The sequence below is a fragment of the Xyrauchen texanus genome, chromosome 43 (assembly GCF_025860055.1).
Source record: "Xyrauchen texanus isolate HMW12.3.18 chromosome 43, RBS_HiC_50CHRs, whole genome shotgun sequence".
Classification (NCBI taxonomy): domain Eukaryota; kingdom Metazoa; phylum Chordata; class Actinopteri; order Cypriniformes; family Catostomidae; genus Xyrauchen; species Xyrauchen texanus.
In genome coordinates, this window is record NC_068318.1 from 31,730,895 (window position 1) to 31,753,271 (window position 22,377).

Sequence of the window (22,377 nt, forward strand, 5' to 3'; positions counted from 1 at the left end):
TTAGACAGACAGACAGATATACAGACAGACCCATAGAATGATAGACAGACAGACATTTAGAATGCCAAACAGATAGACAGATACAGACAGACAAATAGATAGACAGAATGAAACACACAGACAGAAAGAACAAAAGATAGATAGACAGACAGACATTTAGAATGACAAACAGACAGAACAAAAGATACAGACAGATAGACATAGATGAATGGATAGACAGACACAGTCAGATAGACATCCAGACAAACATAATATTAGATAGACAGACAGACATAATGAAAGACAGACAGAACAAAAGATACAGACAGATAGACATAGATGAATGGATAGACAGACACAGTCAGATAGACATCCAGACAAACATAATATTAGATAGACAGACAGACATAATGAAAGACAGACAGAACAAAAGATACAGACAGATAGACATAGATGAATGGATAGACAGACACAGTCAGATAGACATCCAGACAAACATAATATTAGATAGACAGACAGACAGATATAATGAAAGACAGACAGAACAAAAGATACAGACAGATAGACATAGATGAATGGACAGACAAAAAGAACAAAAGATAGACAGACAGACAGACACAGTCAGATAGACAGAATGACAGACAGATATAATGAATGACAGACAGAACAAAAGATATAGACAGACAGACACAGTCAGATAGACATCCAGACAAACATAATATTAGGTAGACGGACAGAAAGACATAGAATGACAGACAGAAAAGAATGATAGAATGATTAACCACGACGGCCATCTTTGTGTCATGGCACATGACAAATTTTGGTTATACATTGGTGTACTGAAACCTCAACATTTCGGCTCAGGATGGTCCCAGCTCCTTGGAACTCTACAGCACAATACCAGAAACATGCACATACAAAATCATTCTGCACATTCTTAATCCTTAGACTTAGAACCTAAGTCCTATTGTAAATGCTCAAAATTACTCATGGCTCCAATTTCAGGGTCAATTTATAATAGGGAGGGTTCAAGCATCAGTCTAAATTTTTTTTAGGGGGTATCTAAGTAAGTATAGTGTGCATACAGAACCTTTCAGGTTTGAGACTTCTCTTCTTTTTTACTTTTTTTATGGGGGCAAGAAAGTGCAATTTTTTTAAATTCCCCTCACATTTGGGTTGAATATCTCTTGTGGGGGACCAGATAGGAAACTGAAAATTGTCATTTTTATTATTTGTTATGCTTACATTACATTATGCTTTAATTACAATAAGAGAATACTCAAACCTGAAACCTAAAGATCCTAAAATTGGAACTATGAGCAATCTTGTGCATTACAATCAGGGCTGGACTGGTAATCTGGCATACCGGGCATTTTCCCTGTGGGTCGACGCACTTTTGGGCCAATCAGGGGCATAATGTCCATCTGGAGAACCGAGCGAGCCAGTGGTTCGGCTGCGAAATGTGCCGAAGGCGCCGCAATATGCAGAAAAGGACAGCAAACACCCCCCGCTCAACAGCTGGGCCAGTTGCCATGTAAAATCCCGGGCCGATTTCTCTTCCCAGTCCAGCCCTGATTACAATAGGACTTAAGTTCTAAGGTTTAAGAATGTGCTAAATGTTTATTTATGTACATGTACCTGGTAATGTGCCCTAGAGTTCAGTTTTTGTTCCAAGGAGCTGGGACCATCCTGAGCCGAGATATTGAGGTTTCCGTAAACCGTGGACAACTTGAGATGGACTGACCCTGATCCATTTTTAGTGGTGTTTGACAAGTCAAGCCTCATAATTACTCTTGCTCATATTATTGATTTGAAAATATTTAAAATGTAGTTGGCATTATTGGCATAGAGGCTGCAGTTTTGATTAATATAGTACCTCTGAGTCGGCTGATTGGGTTTGCAAACGTGTCCGGATCCTCAGCATGTCTTTTTCTATCTGCTGTATCCGTGCTACACGCACCTGAGAACAAGAGATGAAAACCACATCACTAAAGATATCATCTGCGGTTTTACACTTCAACTTCAATTTTGGTTCTTGAGCCCACCTGTGCCCGTTTCTCCATGTCCTGGCATGTGCCCAGTTGTTCCTCCATCGCCGCTCGGATCTGTCGGGCCTCGTACTCCAGCTGCCTGCGAGTCATATCAGTCTGCAGAGAGAACTACAACAACAGAACCATAAAGCAACAGAGGTCAACCGAGATCATTACAGCCAGTGATGATGAGCACTGAACATAAAGAGCATATCGCACCACGCTTCTATATGATTTGCGTACATTTTCAGTCAACGGTAGACTGTCAATCCGTTTGGTGAGGTTTTGTAGCTGGGCGTAATACCAGTCTTTCCCCTTTTCTTCCTTCTCAAGCTCTGCCATCAACAAAGACCTAATAAAAAACAAAATTTGAGAGACGAAAATTCAAAACAAGCAGAAAACTTGAGGCTTATAAAACAGACGATACAGGTCTAAAATCTGATTGGTTGAGCCTTTTGGTTAAACAGCTTATACACTGATCAGCCACAACATTAAAGCCACCTGTCTAATATCATATAGGTCACCCTCGTGCCACCAAAACAGCTCTGACCCATCGAGGCATGGACGTCTGAAGGTGTCCTGTGGTATCTGGCACCAAGACGTTGGCAGCAGATCCTTTAAGTCCTGTAAGTTGCGAGGTGGGGTCTCCATGGATTGGACTTGTTGATCCAGCACATCCCATAGATGTTCAATCGGATTGAGATCTGGGGAATCGGGATGGCAGTGCAACACCTTGAACTCTTTGTCGTGTTCCTCAAACCATTCCTGAACAATTCTTGCAGTGTGGCAGGGCGCATTATCCTGCTGAAAGAGGCCACTGCCATCAGGGAATACCGTTGCTATAAAGGTGTGTACATGGTCTGCAACAATCTTTAGGTAGGTGATCCGTGTCAAAGCTCCATCCACATGAATGCACAGACCCAAGGTGTCCCAGCAGAACATCGCCCAGAGCATCACACAGCCTCCGCCAGCGTGCCATCTTCCCATGGGGCATCCTGCTGCCATCTCTTCCCCAGGTAAACGATGCACATGCACCCGGCCGTCCACATGATCTAAATGAAAGTGTGATTAATCAGACCAAGCCACCTTCTTCCATTTTGCTCCATGGTCCAGTTCTGACACTTACGTGCCCATTGTAGGCGCTTTCGGCTGTGGACAGGGGTCAGCATGGGCACTTTGACCGGTCTGCGTCTACACAGCAAGCTGCGATGCACTGTGTGTCCTGACACCTTTATACCATGGGCCAGCATTACGTCTGTCAGCAATTTGTACAACAGTAGCTCTTCTGTGGGATCAGACCAGATGGGATAGCCTTCGATCCTCATGTGCATCAATGAGCCTTGGGCACTCATGACCCTGTCGCCACTTCACCGGTTGTCCTTCCTTGGACCACTTTTGGTTGGTACTAATCACTGCATACCGGGAACACCCCATAAGACCTGCCGCTTTGGAGATGCTATGACCCAGTCGTCTAGACATCACAATTTGGCCCTAGACAAAGGGCCCATTTTTCCTGCTTCCAACACATGAAATTCAAGAACTGACTGTTCAATTGCTGCCTAATATATCCCAGCCTTTGACAGGTGCCATTGTAATGAGATAATCGATGTTATTCACTTCACCAGTCACTGCTTTTAATGTTGTGGCTGATCAGTGTATGAGTGTTTTTGGCCAATTCAATTCCATGACTTTTTGGAAGTCAATGGAGCCCATTTTTGGAGGGTTTAAAAGCAAAAAAATGTGAAGCTTATAATTTTAACAAAATCCCAATAATAACCAGAAAAATTAAGATTTGGTGCACAACGTGGGACTTTCTACTTTAAACAAGAAACATCGTTCTACTTCTAGTCCCCACCATTGTTTAAAAACAGTCACTCAAGACCATGTGTTACAGTGATTTAACCACAGTTTAGGGAATTTAAGGTGATCCGCTTCATGTTGTCTAAAAACAACCCTTAACCCTGGTTAAATCACTGTATGCACAACCTGGAGTGACTTATTTCTTTATTCTGTCACCTGAATTGGCTATCCGGAATGTACCATCTGTACCACTAATCTACTGGCAAAACCCACATGAGCTTTAGTGGAAATCTTTAACCTACTTACAAGCCATTAGGGGAATAATCGGCCCTAAGGCCAGCTTACCGTTCCTTCTCCAGCTCTTCCAGGTACCCAGCGCTGTCTCGGCCCCCATTTGTGACCCCTCTCCTGGGAAAGGAGCTCATGGGACTGGGACTGGGGCTGCTGTCGGCTGAGTGAGCCGAACTGGAGCCCTGCAGTGAGGCCTTGGACCTCAGCTTTACGCCAGAGTAACTGCCGGGGTCCAGGCTCATTTCTGCAGGACAGAAGGGGAAATTATGACTTTTACTCTATGTACGGCCACATTATGCCTCTGTGCTGTTTTCTGCCTTCAAGGATAGGAACCTAACGGAGATAGAACCTCAAAAGAGACCGATTTAGAATGTATAAGGACATTTCTCTTGCTTCCATGTATTTTAACACCAAGCTTGTTGCATTGTAACCTTATGCAGTAATTTGGCCTTATAATATGGTAAAAAACTAGGTAAAAAGAGGCATCATAATTATGCTGCGTATCAGTCCAACACCTTATCCTTGAGTAATCATGCTAAAATGATCATTTGACACTAGAAAGTCACTCGCCATTATATCAAACTCAGCTGAAAGATATTTGGTTCATTAAATGAAGCTTCACTTTGTCTTTGTGTTTGTTTTTGAGTTGCACAGTATCAATAGACTGGCATGTCTTAAGGTCAATATTTGTTTTGAGAAATGAAGGCGATACAATGCTTGAAATTGCCAAAAACTGCAGATTTCATCCAAAGGTGTAACTACAGTCTTCAAAGACAAAGACAACTGTCTCTAACAAGGACAGAAAAGATGTGGAAGACCAGATGCACAACTAAACAAGAGGAGAAGTACATCAGAGTCTCTAGTTTGAGAAACAGACGCCTCACATGTCCTCCGCTGACGGCTTCATTGAATTCTACCCACTCAACACCAGTTTCATGTACAACAGTAAAGAGAAGACTCTTATGGGAAGAATTGCAAAGAAAAAGACACTTTTGAAACAGAAAATCAAAAAGAAAAGGTTCGAAAGGGGCAAAGAAACACAGACATTGGACAACAGATAATTGGAAAAGAGTGTTACGGATCTTAACCCCATTTAGCGTTTGTGGGATCAGTTAGACTGTAAGAAGTGCCCGACAAGACAGACACATCTATGGCAAGTGTTACAGGAAGTGTGGGGTGAAAGGTCACCTGAGTATCTGGACAAACTGACCGCTAGAACAACAAGGATCTGCAAAGCTTTCATTGCTGCACATGGAGGATTTTTTGATGAGAACTCTTTGAAGTAGTTTAAGAAGTTCTGAAAATTTTTTCAAATTGTAATAGTAATTTTTCACATTATTAATGTCCTGACTATACATTGTGATCAGTCGAATCCCACTTTGGCTAATTTTAGCCCCCAAGTATCAATGATACTCTCAATACTGCAACATAAAAAATAATACATTATTTATACTGTGAAGTATTTACACACCATAGTAGTTCTCGCTTGGTACAACCTTTCATTTTTGCTTAAAAATCATTGTACAAAAGCATCTTTTTCACATGTGTAGGCCTCATTTTATTCATGCAAAATATACTATTTGTATATGATTTGGGGTTAAACGTGACGAAGACATTTTCTTGGCAGGATTTATAAGAATCACCCCACACAAAAAATACAAGTATTTTTGTCTTATTTTAGGGTCAAAATATCGAAACGTCCTTAAAACAAGACAGTAAATCTTAAATCTTATTTCCAGAGAAATCAAACAAAATTTGGAGTGATTTATACTTAAAACAAGACAAATCTATTAGCCAATGGGGTAGGAAAAATGAACTTGTTTTGCCTTTGAATCAAGATTTGTTTCACACCCCATTGGCAAATCGTTTTTTCTTGTAGCATAAACCCCAACAAATATAGTTTGATTTCTCTGAAAACAAGACTTAATATATTCCGTATGTCATTTTGCTCCTAAAGTAAATTGATCTTTTTATATTTATACTAGACAAGAAAAGATTCATTCTCATAAGAACATTTAGTACATACACACCTTTAATTCTCTCCATGAAATCAGCCTGGCCTTGCGAATCTTTGGCGTCCTCTTCAATACTTCCTTGCAGCTGCTTCAAAACAGTCTTCAAAAAAGAGAAAAGGGCATTGTTATTTTCTCTTTAAAACACTGAAAATACATTATCTGTGTGCAGTACAATACTAAAGGCCATCTTTAGATAATACAACATGAAGCATGGAAGGTTACGGTTTTTGCCTCTTGCCACATGCATGAAGATATCTTCTGCCTGTGGTTCAAACTGGGCTGATAACGTGAAAACTTCCATCAAAGAGCTTTGAAGTACTTTGAAGACGCAAGACACAAACAGCTTTGAAGATCTACAAAAATGCACCTGCTAATTCTTCAGTGCTGTGATTTCATACGTGATGTTGCCATGGATTAGGCCCGATAGGCCCTGACCTAAATGGGGTTTCGACGTAGGTGAAAACATTTGTGTTAAAATCAGCCAGTAATAGACAAAAAGTTTACCACAGAGCATCACTATGTTACAAACATGCATGACTATGCATTTGTAGAATACTACATTTATAGAATATGATATTGAGTGACTGTTGCATGTGTGTAAATTAGACATAGCACCCATAGAGGGGTCAATGACATGAGCTATTCAATCACTGAAAAATACATTCACTCAAAACACCTCTTCTGCGCTGAACATGTTTTCAATTTCTGAAACCAGTCCTTTTTATATTTCCTGGGGCTTTAACCTCTTCCCAATCCTGTAAAATTAGCCTAAAACGCCTAATCAAGGCATACCCAAAGTAAATTTAAAGCTGTTCTTGAACCGTTTGGAGTACATGCATGGTTTTGGTCACATTTGAAAGGGGACACTCTGAAGTTTTTTCTCTAGCAGTCAGAATTACTGTAAGTGCTACTGATTTTGAGTAATAGAAGTTTGAACACAATGAAATAGAATTTTCTTTTTCCACCTGAAATTTTTTTTTGCATACAGATGCCTGCAGATGACTATAACTTGTAGCTATTAGCTTGAGAACACAATGGGATCACAGCATGAATCCTTACCTAGTCCAGGTTCAAATGTTATAACAATATCATAAAAAAATGAATATTTTACACATGTTTTTCTAAGGGTACACCCAGGCGTTTTACAAAAGTGCCTTTTGGATACTCCAAAAGGTCACTTTGGAAACCTAGGACAAAAAGGCTGCAACTTTTGAACGCTTCAACGTACAGTCATAATTGTGGGCTCTAATGAAAGATGACACTTAGAGCTATCATATTCCATATCCAGATCCACTATTAGTTTTGCTGACACAGAGTAACTGATGCATAAACACATTAGAGTGCCTTTTCCCTTCTTGAAACTAAATGTTGTGCATATAAAAGAGTCAAAACTAGTGCTATGGTGGACAATTTGTTTATATAAAAAATACACAACAAACTATTTACATTAATTTTTACATAAAGTATTTACAAACCATTATAAAATTGTACATGTTTCTAGCAACATGCCAGTCATTGTAGCAGTCACATTTGTGTACAAAGCACATAGGCACAACACAGGAGAGTACTTCACTGGTGTCTTTGCATGACACTGCCTGCACTTCAGACGACCAGCGGTGCAAGATTTGGTGATGTGCAACAGCCTGTGATGTGCTCTTCGTGGAGCAGGAGATACGGGTCTGGCTGTGGATTGAGACCCCAACTCTGCCATGCTCCTCAGCAAGGGTCTCTCTGAAAGCCCTCCTCTCTTGATGAGGTGCTGTCCTGCTGCTCCACTTTATGTGGCCGCTTGCTGAGTGGGGGATAATAAATAAATGTAATTTACAAAGCTAGACACAACTTCTCCATCTTTTCTGTATTCTATATATATATATATATATATATATATATATATATATATATATATATATATTAGTTTTTCTTTTCGAGTGTGTAAAAATGTATTATTGTATGTATATTTACTGTAAATACTGTATACTTTGCCAATGTACTATGGAACAAAGAGATGGGCCTACACCTCCCCCATGAATTCAGCACTGTAACAAATAGATGGCCCTACACCTCCCCCACCTCCCCGCATTGTAACAAATAGACTCTCAAACACAACATATATTCTTATTTTCAACTTATATTTATTGATTTATTTACTATATATATATATATATATATATATATATATATATATATTTTACAGTAAATATACAAAACATCTATATAGCATGTCAATAGATCTGAAACAAACAATGAACTAAAAACACGCACAAACGGTTCAAACACTCACTGAGGAAACACAGGACAAAGGGTAATTACAAAATGTGTATTCATTATTCAAACTAAAGCTTATTTATGCGGAATATACAGTAATATATGTTATAAACACAAGAAAACACTTACTTGTCCAGAGCCATGTCTCATCTCTCCATCTGCCTCTGAATCATCTGTATTGTTTTCAGAAATTTCATCTCCAAACTCAGAATTTTGACAATGAATGCCTTCTTATATCACATCCTGGGGTGAAAATCCTGTTTTTCGCGTCCGTTTCACCATATTTAAATCGCCAAATGTGTAAACAGTTCCAAAGCAGCTCTGCATGCATTTACGCACGGAGGCGCACAGCAGGGGTAAACTCGAGGAAACTTTGCGCACAGGAATAACAGAGCCGTCATCTAATAGTTCCACTAAAGCCGCATATCACTGTTTTCAGAATTTCATTGGCTATACGATGCGTCAGTCATTTCCACTCTTCAATGTAATTGGTTTGATCAGTAAACAAAGGAAAGTGGGTATGCCCTTACACTCGACACAGATGGTGGTTGGGTATTGAAGGCTGTGGACAGGACATGGAAGCTCCTATTGGGTCAAATGAGGTGTCAATCGAAAGGCCAGAGTGCGTGCTTCCATTTTGATACCGGATATAGGAAATGTTTACATCTGAACTGAAGTTATTACCGGTAATATGTGAAAGATTAGGCACAGCTGCCAGGTGCTTTGAAATGATGCAACAAGAGTCTGTGGATATTTATTGATGTAATACTGTGATTTGGACTAAACATTTTACTTGATTTGATCATTTGGACATTTGACAATGAAACAACACCGTTTTTGTCGGGAAGTTATGGCTCAGTGTACAACTATGAGGCATCATAGGTGAGTTGCCTAAATTTTGTTATTGGTTGTTTATATGTTGGTGGTCTGACAAAGATATAGATTGTACCTGCTGTTGTGATTGTATCTTAAAATGGTTTATATCAATAGAAAATCAAGAAATGTAGCTTTCCAAAGATATGTGGCATGTGTACCAATGTAACACACAGCTGTTTTGTTTATCGCATACTTTTATTTTGTACATTTAAGGGCCCGTCCGTGGGCCTAGATTTCCATGGTGTTAAGTAAAAAATGCTATGTGGTGCAACTGTAACTGGCCCTGGTCGCCCCGCTCTGAACAGGACTCGAACCGGCATTGGAGGCGGGTTCGCTAACAAGGAGGCTAAAGGCTACAGCCTCTAACGTCAGTCGCTAGCGCATCTCTTGAGGTCAGGAGAGTGAGGTTTACACACTGCACAGCTATCTACCAGCAGGCTCCTGTTACACTCATCCCCCTAAACCTCACTCCCATCCGGGTCACGGCACCATTATAACTGGCCCTGGTCGCCCCGCTCTGAACAGGACTCGAACCGGCATTGGAGGCAGGTTTGCTAACAAGGAGGCTAAAGGCTACAGCCTCTAATGTCAGTCGCTAGCGCATCTCTTGAGGTCAGGAGAGTGAGGTTTACACACTGCACAGCTATCTACCAGCAGGCTCCTGTTACACTCATCCCCCTAAACCTCACTCCCATCCGGGTCACGGCACCATTATAACCGGCCCTGGTCGCCCCGCTCTGAACAGGACTCGAACCGGCATTGGAGACGGGTTCGCTAACAAGGAGGCTAAAGGCTACAGCCTCTAGCGTCAGTCGCTAGCGCATCTCTTGAGGTCAGGAGAGTGAGGTTTACACACTGCACAGCTATCTACCAGCAGGCTCCTGTTACACTCATCCCCCTAAACCTCACTCCCATCCGGGTCATGGCACCATTATAACCGGCCCTGGTCGCCCCGCTCTGAACAGGACTCGAACAGGTGTGGGAGGCGGGTGCGCTAACAAGGAGGCTAAAGGCTACAGCCTCTAACGTCAGTCGCTAGCGCATCTCTTGAGGTCAGGAGAGTGAGGTTTACACACTGCACAGCTATCTACCAGCAGGCTCCTGTTACACTCATCCCCCTAAACCTCACTCCCATCCGGGTCACGGCACCATTATAACCGGCCCTGGTCACCCCGCTCTGAACAGGACTCGAACCGGCATTGGAGACGGGTTCGCTAACAAGGAGGCTAAAGGCTACAGCCTCTAGCGTCAGTCGCTAGCGCATCTCTTGAGGTCAGGAGAGTGAGGTTTACACACTGCACAGCTATCTACCAGCAGGCTCCTGTTACACTCATCCCCCTAAACCTCACTCCCATCCGGGTCATGGCACCATTATAACCGGCCCTGGTCGCCCCCCTCTGAACAGGACTCGAACAGGTGTGGGAGGCGGGTGCGCTAACAAGGAGGCTAAAGGCTACAGCCTCTAGCGTCAGTCGCTAGCGCATCTCTTGAGGTCAGGAGAGTGAGGTTTACACACTGCACAGCTATCTACCAGCAGGCTCCTGTTACACTCATCCCCCTAAACCTCACTCCCATCCGGGTCACGGCACCAGTGTAACCAGCCCTGGTCGCCCTGCTCTGAATGGGATTCGAACAGGTGTGGGAGGCGGGTGCGCTAACAAGGAGGCTAAAGGCTACAGCCTATAATAAATAAATAAACAAGTCTCAATAAAAATGACATTTTTTGAACAGATACATTTTGGCAAGAGAAGTGCAGAATAAGCTTTAATTATTTATAAAAAAAATAATAATAAAAATAAAAAGCAATGAAACAATTGCGTTTTAAAATATGATACATTTTTGGAAAACCTGCACCAATGCCATATGGTGTAGCCAAAATGTAGGTCACCGTTTTGTTGTTTATGCTGACAAAAACCATAAAGCAATAAAAACCCTTGTAGACCTTAAATACCCTAAATATAAAAAAAATGATCTAATATTTTAACATTTTTATTAAAACCTACATTTTGTTCAGGTCATGTGGTTTAACCATGAGAAAACTTTTGGATATTCTTGAGTCAAATTAATTATATCTGAAACACTTTAAATGAATAATCAAGTTGTGTACACTCACATGTATTCAAGGTGCCAGAACCACCAATTTATTTGTGTAGAAAATGCTATTACTGTTTTTCAAATTTTATGAAACCGAATTAGATGCAAATATCACATTTTCATGAACTTGAAACGTGTGTTTCAAACTAGATTTTTAAAATATTTTATTTTTTATCACCTCCATCAACCACGGCCCAGACATTCCTTACATGTCAAGGACTAGATCTGAACTACTTCATTAAGAAGCCAATTTCAAAGCCGAAAATATTATTTACAGAACTTACCGCAGTACATCTGCTGATGGTTTGGTTAATATTCCTTTACATCATCATGACCAACACCACCCAAATGGGGCCCGATCCCTCCATGATACCAATAATGCCCCAAACCATGTCAAAAACATTTGCTAGCCTCTTTTGATAGCATTGCATTCTCTAGTTTGTTTGCATGGCGAAGCAGCCCCAAACAATGCTGTAGCCGTACAGGAAGCAGCCACCCCCCACCCACGTCCCATCCCAGAGACCCAAACCCTCATGGAGAATACAGATGCTTCCCCATTCAGCTCACGGGACCACCCTTTCCGAATGACCAGAGGTCAACAAGGTCAAAGGTCAAAAGTGATTTGGCAGTTGATCTCGTCTTATCCAGTAGAAAGCAACAGCACAGGGTTATTCTGTGTCTGCGAAGCATTACTCCACGTCTGGGAGCATGACGTCACAGTGAGTCGTCTCAGAAAACAACAGCTTCATTATAGGGGAGGGGTCATGTGATTACGGAGCCTTTACCATGCTGCGAGTCACGACGATGCATTGAATCAAACGGCAGCATGACAACACCATCATTGTCTGTGCTTGCTAAACACATCATGAAATTAAATAAGGCCTTATTTACTTGCTTAATGTAGTCTGGACTTATTTTGCAAGGGGTGGCACAGTTGGTGGAGCGGGATGTCCACCAATCGCAGGGTTCGCGGTTTGATTCCCGGCCCACATGACGAAGTGTCCTTGGGCAAGACACTGAACCCCAAGTTGCTCCCAATTGCAGGTAAGCACCTTGCATGGCAGCTCTGCCATCATTGGTGTGTGAATGGGTGAATGAGACGCAGTGTATAGCACTTTGAATACCGCTAAGGTTAAAAAGGCGCTATATCAGCGCAGACCATTTACTAGGCATCGTTTAAGTTGAACCTTTTAAGAGATTGCTTTGATCTCATCTCAGACCGTCAGAAATGCCACCTTTTAATGCAAAAGTAACAAAAAAGTAACTAATTTTCAATGGCCAAATCCACATTTGGATAGACTAATGCTAGGACAATTTCCTAATGGTTCTCCAAGGCTATAATGGAGTCCTAGTTTTGCTCTTCGTCCTGCCAGTCCCGTGTGAATAAGTCCAAAAGAATCAGGTTACAGCGATGCAGATGCCCTTGGTACAATATTAGAGTCATTCGCCCACTCTTGTGTGGAGCTCCAACCACAGAAAACTTTTAAAAATGTCACCCAAACCGCCCAGTAATGGAAATCAATGCTCCTAGGCAGCCATCTGCATGGAGCCAGAAATACTTGCATATCTGATTCCTATCCAGCGTGCATTTAATATGACCTGCAGTGATACGAGACCTGTGGGCCTGTGGCGCGAGTCTGGGAGGTGGGAACGCGGATCGTGTGGACGGACGGCATGCCTCTTAGCTTTCCCAGCGATAAAGGCAGAACGTCCTTGGAAAGTGGAAAGAGAACTTCACATGACACGCGGTATGCAATTAGGAAAAATAACAAGCCTGGCGACAGACGAGAAACAAGATTGAAACGGTGAAATTGGCTACTATTCTTAAAAAGAATGAGGCTAGTGTGTGGGACAAGAAAATGACGTCAATAAATCAAGTCATCAATAAGGGTTGAATTATCCATCAATATAGCCTATTTGGGAAATTGGAAAACTGGTTCCTCTTTTCCCCCAAAACGAAGTACTAAGCTAAAAATGAGAGGAGGTTGGTGAAATGTTTTGCATCCAAAAACACGCGAGTATACACAGGCCAAAAAAAAAAGTTGCCTTTTGGATTTAAGGCAGTGTCATGATCTGGGGTTGCTTAAATTGGTCAGGGCTCTAGGCTCAGCAATGTTATGCAACAATATTTACATTACATTTATGCATTTATGCATTTGGCAGACGCTTTTATCCAAAGCGACTTACAGTGCACTTATTACAGGGACAATCCCCCTGGAGCAACCTGGAGTACAATGGTGGTGGCTGTGGGGATCGAACCAGCGTCCTTCTGATTACCAGATTACCAGTTATGTGCTTTAGACCACTACACCACCACCACTCCACAATATAATGAAGTCAGCAGAGTGAGAACCTGCAGGGCTCATGCTACTCTCCACGATCCACGCACAACTCACCACACGCCCCATTGAGAGCGTGAACCACTAATCACCACCACAAGGAGGTTACCCCATGTGACTCTACCCTCCCTAGCAACCGGGCCAATTTGGTTGCTAAGGTGACCTGGCTGGAGTCACTCAGCAGGCCCTGATTTGAACTCACGACTCCAGGGGTGATAGTCAGCGCCAACTCGCTGAGATACACAGTACTTCTATAGAAGGCAGCACAACGAATGAAACAACGCAGGTATTTCAAGGTGCATTCATAAAAAAATATAAAAAAGTTATTTTTGACTTTGCATAGTGTCTCACAATGTGGCGAAAAAACAGTATATAGAAAAACAGTGCAGATGCACATAAAAGCATGTTTGAACAACTCACCCTATACTGACCCAAAACCGTAAAACCCAACGGTTTGTCGGAACTCTTGGAGTGATTTTGGTTTTCGATTAGCGCCATGTCGAACGGTTAACCGAATGTCAACTATCCGTGCACATCCCTAGCTTAGCCATGTGCCAAGTTCTTTGCGATATTTGTGTTGCGATGTTGGTTTCATACGATTTTGAAAAACGATGCATACACGTGCATTGGTTTGGTTTAAAGGGCACTTATTATGGAATTTTGAAAATTACCTTTCATGTAGTGTGTAACATAGATTTAAGTGAACAAAAACCTCCTGCAAAGTTTTATATATGAAAGTTCACCGTAAAAAAAGTTATTGTCTCTCAAAAGTAGGAGTCGACTCTGAGTCAATGTAATGAATCGATTTTCCAATGAGTCATTTTCCTTTTCGTTGTGACGTCAAGATGGAAAATTATCAAATTGGCCGCGCCCACTCATTGCGCACGCAGACACCAGGGAAAACTTGAAAACATCATGTCGACAACAAGACGCTGTGTTCTGAAGTGCGTATCAAAAGCTTAACCTTTTTTCACTGCCCAGGGACGAGCATGTGAAGAATCAGTGGCTAGAGTTTATATTTACAACTATACCACACAAGTATAGCCCGAACCTTGTGCTGTGTTCGCCTCATTTTAATGACGATTGCTTTACGAACATGAACGCTTTCAAGTGTGGATTCGCGAGCCGGTTGATACTGAAGGAAGGTTCGGTACCAAGTTTATTTGGATCAGCTTCCTCCTCCGAATCACAACCTGTAAGTATTATTAATAATTGTTGCTTTTATGTGTTTTTTAGCATGTTAATAAGTATTTGTGTGTGTTGTGTAAGTTACGCTCAGCGCAGTTTCTAGGTCTCCAATGTCAATGTTTTTGAAATATGTGAAATGTTTGTCGATGTTATTGGAGTTGTCATAAAGAATACAGCAATAACTTGTAGTAATGCAGTGCTTTACCAATATGTTTATGCGTTGGGCTAACGCAAACAATAACTGATTGGGTGTTTACCACCGAACTTTGGGCTATGATCGCTAATATAATCAACTCAAATTCCTTCTCTGATTTAGATTTTTTTACTACAAAGCAGTGATGGGCGTTCCGTTTCCGACAATCTCTGCACAGAGTATACCAATCACAACTGACTGGGTCATCTGACCAATCACCGCAGATTAGCGTCACGCAAAGGAGGGGTTTGGAAAAATGAGTCGTTGAACAAATCATTTGGGAGTCGGTGAGCAAATCGGGTAAACATAAATGCATATTATAAGACAACAAAAGTGTTTTTTGTCATTGCATGCATGTAAAACTGTTGTTCGGGACTCCCAAAACAATATTAGGAACATTTTAAATGCCAGAATAGGTGCCCTTTAAGAATTACTTTCAAAACGTTTTATGACCTATTTTAGGGCGGTGGGAAAAAAAAAACGTTTTTTGACAAATATCACAAATATGAAGCTTGATCAGCAGAAAAGGAAAGTTGCTTGAGAGGCAGATTAGCGAGTAAATGGTCCTATTTTTATGAAAGATTACGAAGACAAACGTGCACTACTATACTACTTTGCAAACATGTTGTATTGCTCTCGTGCGTTGACTAACGGAAACAGCTGAACCGTTAAAGTGCCGCTCTGAGAGCCTGTTGGATTGGCGAGTGCTGAGAGGGGAAGCCTAGACGTTGATGAATGTGCCGTGTTTACTTTCTGCCTGATGTTTGTTTCAGCTGGCCGGAGGGAAACGGAAAGGACTACAGGACAAAGTGGAGTCGCATTCATTAGCCGAACAAAGAAAGGAAGAGAGATCCTCTAAATTAAGCTGCGACTATTAGAGCCTGGGAAAGGGAAGAAGCCAATGGATACTTACAATTCCATGCAAAGGAGCAAAATGTTTATGATCCTGGATAAAAGACTGAATGTGGAGATCTGGATTTGCCTTTCTCTCTCAGTGACACCGCTAGGGCTTTTCTGGAGAATTAGAAAACCTCTTTCACCTGTGTAGCTGCAACACCAAAACGCTAAAGTTGAATAGGCGTGGTTTACTGATGCATGTTTTATTGGAAAGATAAGAGGATCATTTGTTTCCAATTTCAAAACTGTGCTTGTTGAAAATAATGCGTTCCACATCAGACTCCGCAAATACATCATTTTATCGGCAGAGGGCAGCAAAGGTTCACAAAAAAGCTCTCAGACATATAAGATGGTGTTGGTGGCTAGAGGGCTAAAGCACATAACTGTAATCAGAAGGTTGCTGGTTCGACCCCCACAGTCACCACCATTGTGTCCTTGAGCAAGGCACTTAACTCCAGGTTGCTCCGGGGGGATTGTCCCTGTAATAAGTGCACTGTAAGTCTCTTTGGATAAAAGTGTCTGCCAAATGCAGAAATGTAAATAAGAAACATAACATTACGATTCAGGGAAAAATCCTAAACAACTAACATCGTCCCAAACGAGTTCTGCTTCATTGCTATTAGGTCTGGACGATTTATATCTAATATTCACAAAATCTACAGAATGATTTTGCTGGTGATATAAAATTAATCAAAACAATAGCGGATTTTACATTAAAAAAAAAAAAAAAAAAAAAAACTGTTTTAGATATACAGTGGTGTGAAAGATTATTTGCCCCCTTCCTTCGATTTTTTTTCATACTAAATTGTTTTAGATCCTTAATGAGATATAATATAAAATAAAAGCAAACCGAGTAAACACAAAATCTGAATTTCAATGGTGGATATGAGCTTTTAAGCATCTTTTAAGCATTATATTGCATTTTATATAGTAATAATGTTTGTTACGGTAAGGCAAATAAAAATGATTTTAAATGTATATCTATGGTATATAATACATTTAATTATTGCTAAATTACTAGTCCACGTACAGTAAATAATATGGCATATTCAACATTCAAACTTATTAACAGCTGATTTAAATCAACCAAGTTACTCTTTAGTGGCGGGACGGGGGACCATTCATCGCGTTAAATCTTCAATGGTAATCTTGTTCATGTAAGATCATCCTTAGATAATTTTTTTGTGGAGTGGTGGTGGCGTAGTGGTCTAAAGCACAGAACTGTTAATCAGGAGGTTGCTGGTTCAATCCCCACAGTCACCACCATTGTGTCCTTGAGTAAGGCACTTAACTCCAGGTTGTTCCGGGGGGATTGTCCCTGTGATAAGTGCACTGTAAGTCGCTTTGGATAAAAGCATCTGACAAATGCATAAATATAAATATATTTTTGGCCTCAGCGGTTGCACTTTAATATTAAACACCGTCTGTGCATTGATTAGAACGGGAGTGTTAATACTTTTTCATGCATGCCCGGTTGGTATTGGCAAGCTTTATTGCGTCAATAAATAACATTATCATTTAATAACTGTATTTTGTGTTTACTCAGATTGTTTTATGTCAGATTTTGATTGCATTTTTGAAACAATTTAGTGTGAGATATACACAAGAACAGAAGAAATCAGGGTGGGGGCAAATACTTTTTCACAACACGGTAAACGTGTGATTTTAGCATATAACTAAGCAAGTTTTTTTTTTTTACCGTAAATGTAACCGTTTTCTTATAAATGTAACAGAAACCAATTAACATTTGCACCATTTTTTAAGTGAACTTCTGGCAACCCCAGCGGTCAATCGTTTTACCATAAATGTATCAGGAGTGTTGAATGTTTGCTTTGAAATTTTAATTACTCCGTTTAACACTTTTTAAACCATTTCAGAGCCAATGCAATTATATGCATATATAAAAGCATTGAATATCCTGAAAAAGAAAATTATAAAAAAGAAATCATTGTTTTAGCTATCTCCCCCAGCCCGAGTCGCTACATCGCAAATACTGAGAAAATGAAGAAATGCATCTGATAATTGTAGTGCAGCATGTAAGGGATAGCACACATTCACTGCCGCCAGCCGTGGCATCTGTCACAGCTAAAAAAGCACTAGACAGAGCCAGCATGTTATTAAGTGCTTAAAGCACTATGATTATGTCTAGAGAGGGCATAACCACTGGCATCAGGGTGGTCTGGATGCGCCCAATATCAGATCATCCTAAAGAGAGAGAGAATTACGTCCAAAACCTCTTACGCAAGCCAAACATCAACACACAGATTTCACTTCCTGAGGCACAACGAAAACTTCCTTCAAAGGGAGGGGAGCCTCTGCTGCCGGCATGGGACGTTTTGAGTCTGGAGAGGACAAGGACATCTGGAGAGCAGGGTGCTTTTTGGACATTAAAGTCATCAACATGATCTTATTAACTTAATACACGTTCCTGGCCTTATTGTGCAAATTATTCAGTGCACATTATTCCAAATTAAAAAAAGTTTGTTTTTCGGAATCTGTCATGAAATCTCTTGCTCCGCCTCTAAAACGACTTTCCTTTATGGTTGACATCACCAAGGCTGGAAGAAAGCTTTTTATGCATCATTCGAGCAAGACGGGTTTAACAAAGCAAACTTGAATTCTATAACTCATGATGCTGACATAGAAGTCTATGCTAATCCATTTAAAGGGACAGTTCACCCAAAAAAGAAAATTCTCTCATTATTCACTCACCCTCGTGATGTCACAGGTGTGTTTGACTTTCTTTCATCCGCAGGACACATTTGAAGAAAAACTGAAAATGTCGCAGCTCAGAAGGTCCTTATAATGCAAGTGGATGGTGATCAGACATTTGAAGTTCCAAAAATCACAGTCAGTCAGTATTAACATCATCGTTACGACTCCAGCGGATAAAAGCGATACGATTGCTTATGGTGCAAAAAGATTCAACATGAGGGTAGAGATCACGTGGTCTCCCATGTGACGTATTCGCGTTGACGTTACAGACGTAAACTCACGTTCTCCTCTCGGTTGAGGCATCCATGATAAGCACACAAAAGCACCATTGCGAGTAAAGAAACAGATAACGATAGATCGAAAAAAAAAAACAACAAAGCTTCTGTAATGTTCCTCCTCCTCACTTGTAAACAGCGCCGCTCTTCCGGATGTGACTCACGTGCATCAGTTCTCGCGTGTTACAAATGCCATCACACATGCATACCGCTGCAGAACGGATATAAAAAAGTACCTAAATATTGATCTTGTTTGCACCAAAAGTGATCGTATTGCTTTAGAAGACATTAATTTAACCGCTGGAGTCGTATGGATGACATTTATGCTGACTGTCTGTGATTTTTGGAGCTTCAAATGTCTGATCACCATCCACTTGCATTATAAGGACCGTCTGAGCAGCGATATTTTACTATTTTTCTTCAAATGTGTTCTAGTGATGAAAGAAAGTAATACACACCTGTGACACCACAAGGCTGAATAAATAATGAGAAATAAATCATTTCATTTTTGGGTGAACTGTCCCTTTAAGTTTGAAACCTCCCAACATAGAAATCGCCGTTCGTGTACGTTTTCAAACACAATTCTATTAAACACAAAAAAGCAATGAGATTAATCTGATAACAAACACCATTTGTTGCGTCCATGTCTCTCTATATAAGTCACTGGAACAACCACAAAAGCCTCTTTTCCCCTCTTAAGGACTCTACAATGTATGAACAAGGATGAAAATCTGCTTCAAAGATTCCCCCTTAGCAACACCGAACTCGCACATTCACAGCGACACAAATTCCCTTCAAGAGACGTTCAAACGTGTTAAACAGTATCAGATATGACAGCGACCCCTTTTCGCGCGCTGTTCTAGAACTCAACAGGAAATACCACCGCTCGATGACTCGTTGGATCTTTTCTTAAAATTCAAAACAATAAAGTATAATGCAGAGAATCTGCATTGGTAGACTCGCTCTAAAACATATACATTAGCCACCTTTTAATGTCTTGCCACATTCAGTTATGACCTAAAGTCTTTCAAAAGCTCTCTCCTCTCCTGAGACCTCCAGGTCACATCCAGTTTCTCAATGCTCACCTAGCAGGCTGCCGCTTCTACTTCAAAAGCTCGACTCAAAGCACTGAGTATTCTGCCTTTGGTATCAGAAGCCGGGAAAAGAAATGGTACTTAGTGAGAAAGTAGCGGTGGGGGACATTTTTAGCCTTGAAAGTCTGTGACATTAAAAGGAGCGCACCGATAATAAAGCATTTCCATGACAAAATGAGGCACAGAGGCTTTAAGTACAACCCCTTTGAGCCTGAACATAAAATCTGACTAAAAGGTAGACAGAAAAGTTGTTTCTTCGGTGGTTTTACATATGTACAAGTGGCCAGCTACAGTATATGCACATTAACTGGACAGTTGACTATAGAACGTATCATATATAAGCTAGAGATGCACCGATTGCAATTTTTTTGGCCGATTCCGATTTTTTGCAAGTGTGACCTGCCGATACCGATATTTTCCGATTTCGATTTTCTTTCTAAGAACAACTATTGACCACATATACAAACAAAATCTACCTTTCTTCAATGCAACATTTTATTTTCATAATGAAATAAATTATTAAACATTACAATTTCCCCCAAACTGCACTAAGTTACAGGATCTTCTCTCACTTAAACAACTCTCAAAATAAAGTGATCTGTGACTGGAAAGAGGTAGAAATAACAATTAACTGCAAATGAGTTGCTTTATATAACAGACGTTATTTCCCACTATTTTTATAAATGGACCTTTTTCTCTTTATTACTCGTCTAACAAAACAATTCCAAAGATCTGAAAAACTGAAGTGTCCAATACGCTCAACTTACATTAGATGTCCAAATATCAGTCGTAAAACTGAGCACTGCTTCGGGAACGACTCCCGTTTTTCCCGGGAGTCTCCCGTTTTGTTATTTCTCCCAAAAAATCTCCGGTAATTTGTATGGCCCAAACCACGTTATATGAATAACCACATCAATATATTATTCCAAGGTGGTCCATTTGCCAGATCTTGAATGAAACGCATCCTACTCACACAATCCACACATCATACACATTACAAATCATGTATGATCACAATCTGGCAACCACAACCCATTTGCGCTGTTGATAACTGTGCAGGCTGTAAACAAGGGATGTTAAATCAAGCATCACTTGTAGATGGGAGAAGACTCCGGTGGTGCTCCGGTAAAAAAAACAAAATATACATGTACGTTTAACAACAGCTGGATGGAAGAATTTAGTTTCATATCCCGAAGCCATGTCGACAATGCCCACGCCTCTTGCAATGTGTGTCGCACTGATTTTAATAACGGACCGGCTTGGAAACGGAAAGACGTGAGCTGACCGGCCGGTCACCGGTCCAGCAGAGCATGCGGAAAATCTGCTAATTCCGGTCCCTGGCCAGTCGATCGGTGCATCTCTAATATAAGCTAATGCATTGTTATAAAACCCAACAAAATCATAACATATCCTTAACATTGTATTGCCACAAAAGGACATTTTTTTACATTAATATTAGTTTCATCTTCCAGCCTATTTTGGCCAATCTGTTGTGTACACTTATGCCTTAAACACAGAATTCCCAGTTTCATTTTAATGCACAATAGTTCTATATTTGCCGTTTCATGTAAACAAATCATATGCAACGTGAATAGATTAGTTGAAATGTCAAGAGATCTTTATTAAGAAAGTAAACAAGGGCTATTCTGATTCCATGTTGAATAATGGTGCGTTCACATACAACGCGAAAAAAATTATTCGCCTTGAATTGCTCGCGCGAGTAACGCGAACCCGCGAGTACTGCCCCTTTTCTTCCGGAAAAGGACACGAGGTGGGGCTTCTACGACAACCTATCCTTCCGCCATCAACCATGGCCGATATCGCAACGACAGCTGATCGGTATCTGTTGTGGACGTCCCAGATACGTTGACGTTGTGTCATACAATTCCGGGCGCCCGCACACTGCTACAACCATTTTGTCATCCATTTTTCCTGATTTCTTCTGCTACTACATCAGTACGTCAGTGACCTCCGGACGATCTCGATGATGGTAGGCTTTCGCAACAATGCGTCATGCGGATATTTCGCTCGAGTTAAAAAATGTCAACTCGCGCGAACACGATAATGAAGCGATTCCGCGTTTTCGCTTCACGCCATTCGCTTAATTTGCCCATTGACTTTATATGTAATCGCGCCGTGCGAAACACTCGATTTGCGTTGTATGTGAACGCACCATAAGTATAGGGTTCAGGCCAAAGTATACTTCAGTTTTTCGAGTGTCACTACATCTTGCACATCTTGCACACCTTGCGTTACAGCAGAGTATGTCCATGTTCAGCCCAGTTTTTCTAGACACGTGGACAGTCTGCACATGTGACTGGTGTCA

At 41.0% G+C, this 22,377-nt stretch overlaps 1 protein-coding gene across 2 annotated transcripts in view; it reads right to left on the reverse strand.

Moving 5' to 3' along the window:
• Nucleotides 1-22,377, reverse strand: part of LOC127635560 (adenomatous polyposis coli protein-like) — a 47,121-nt gene that overhangs the window by 13,658 nt on the left and 11,086 nt on the right. For both annotated transcript variants that reach the window (XM_052115664.1, XM_052115665.1), the window contains 5 exons: nt 6,131-6,215; nt 4,155-4,344; nt 2,253-2,361; nt 2,025-2,138; nt 1,856-1,939 (listed from right to left, as the gene is read on the reverse strand). In XM_052115664.1, coding sequence (XP_051971624.1) covers nt 1,856-1,939; nt 2,025-2,138; nt 2,253-2,361; nt 4,155-4,344; nt 6,131-6,215 — 582 coding nt within the window. The remainder of the gene's footprint in view (nt 1-1,855; nt 1,940-2,024; nt 2,139-2,252; nt 2,362-4,154; nt 4,345-6,130; nt 6,216-22,377) is intronic.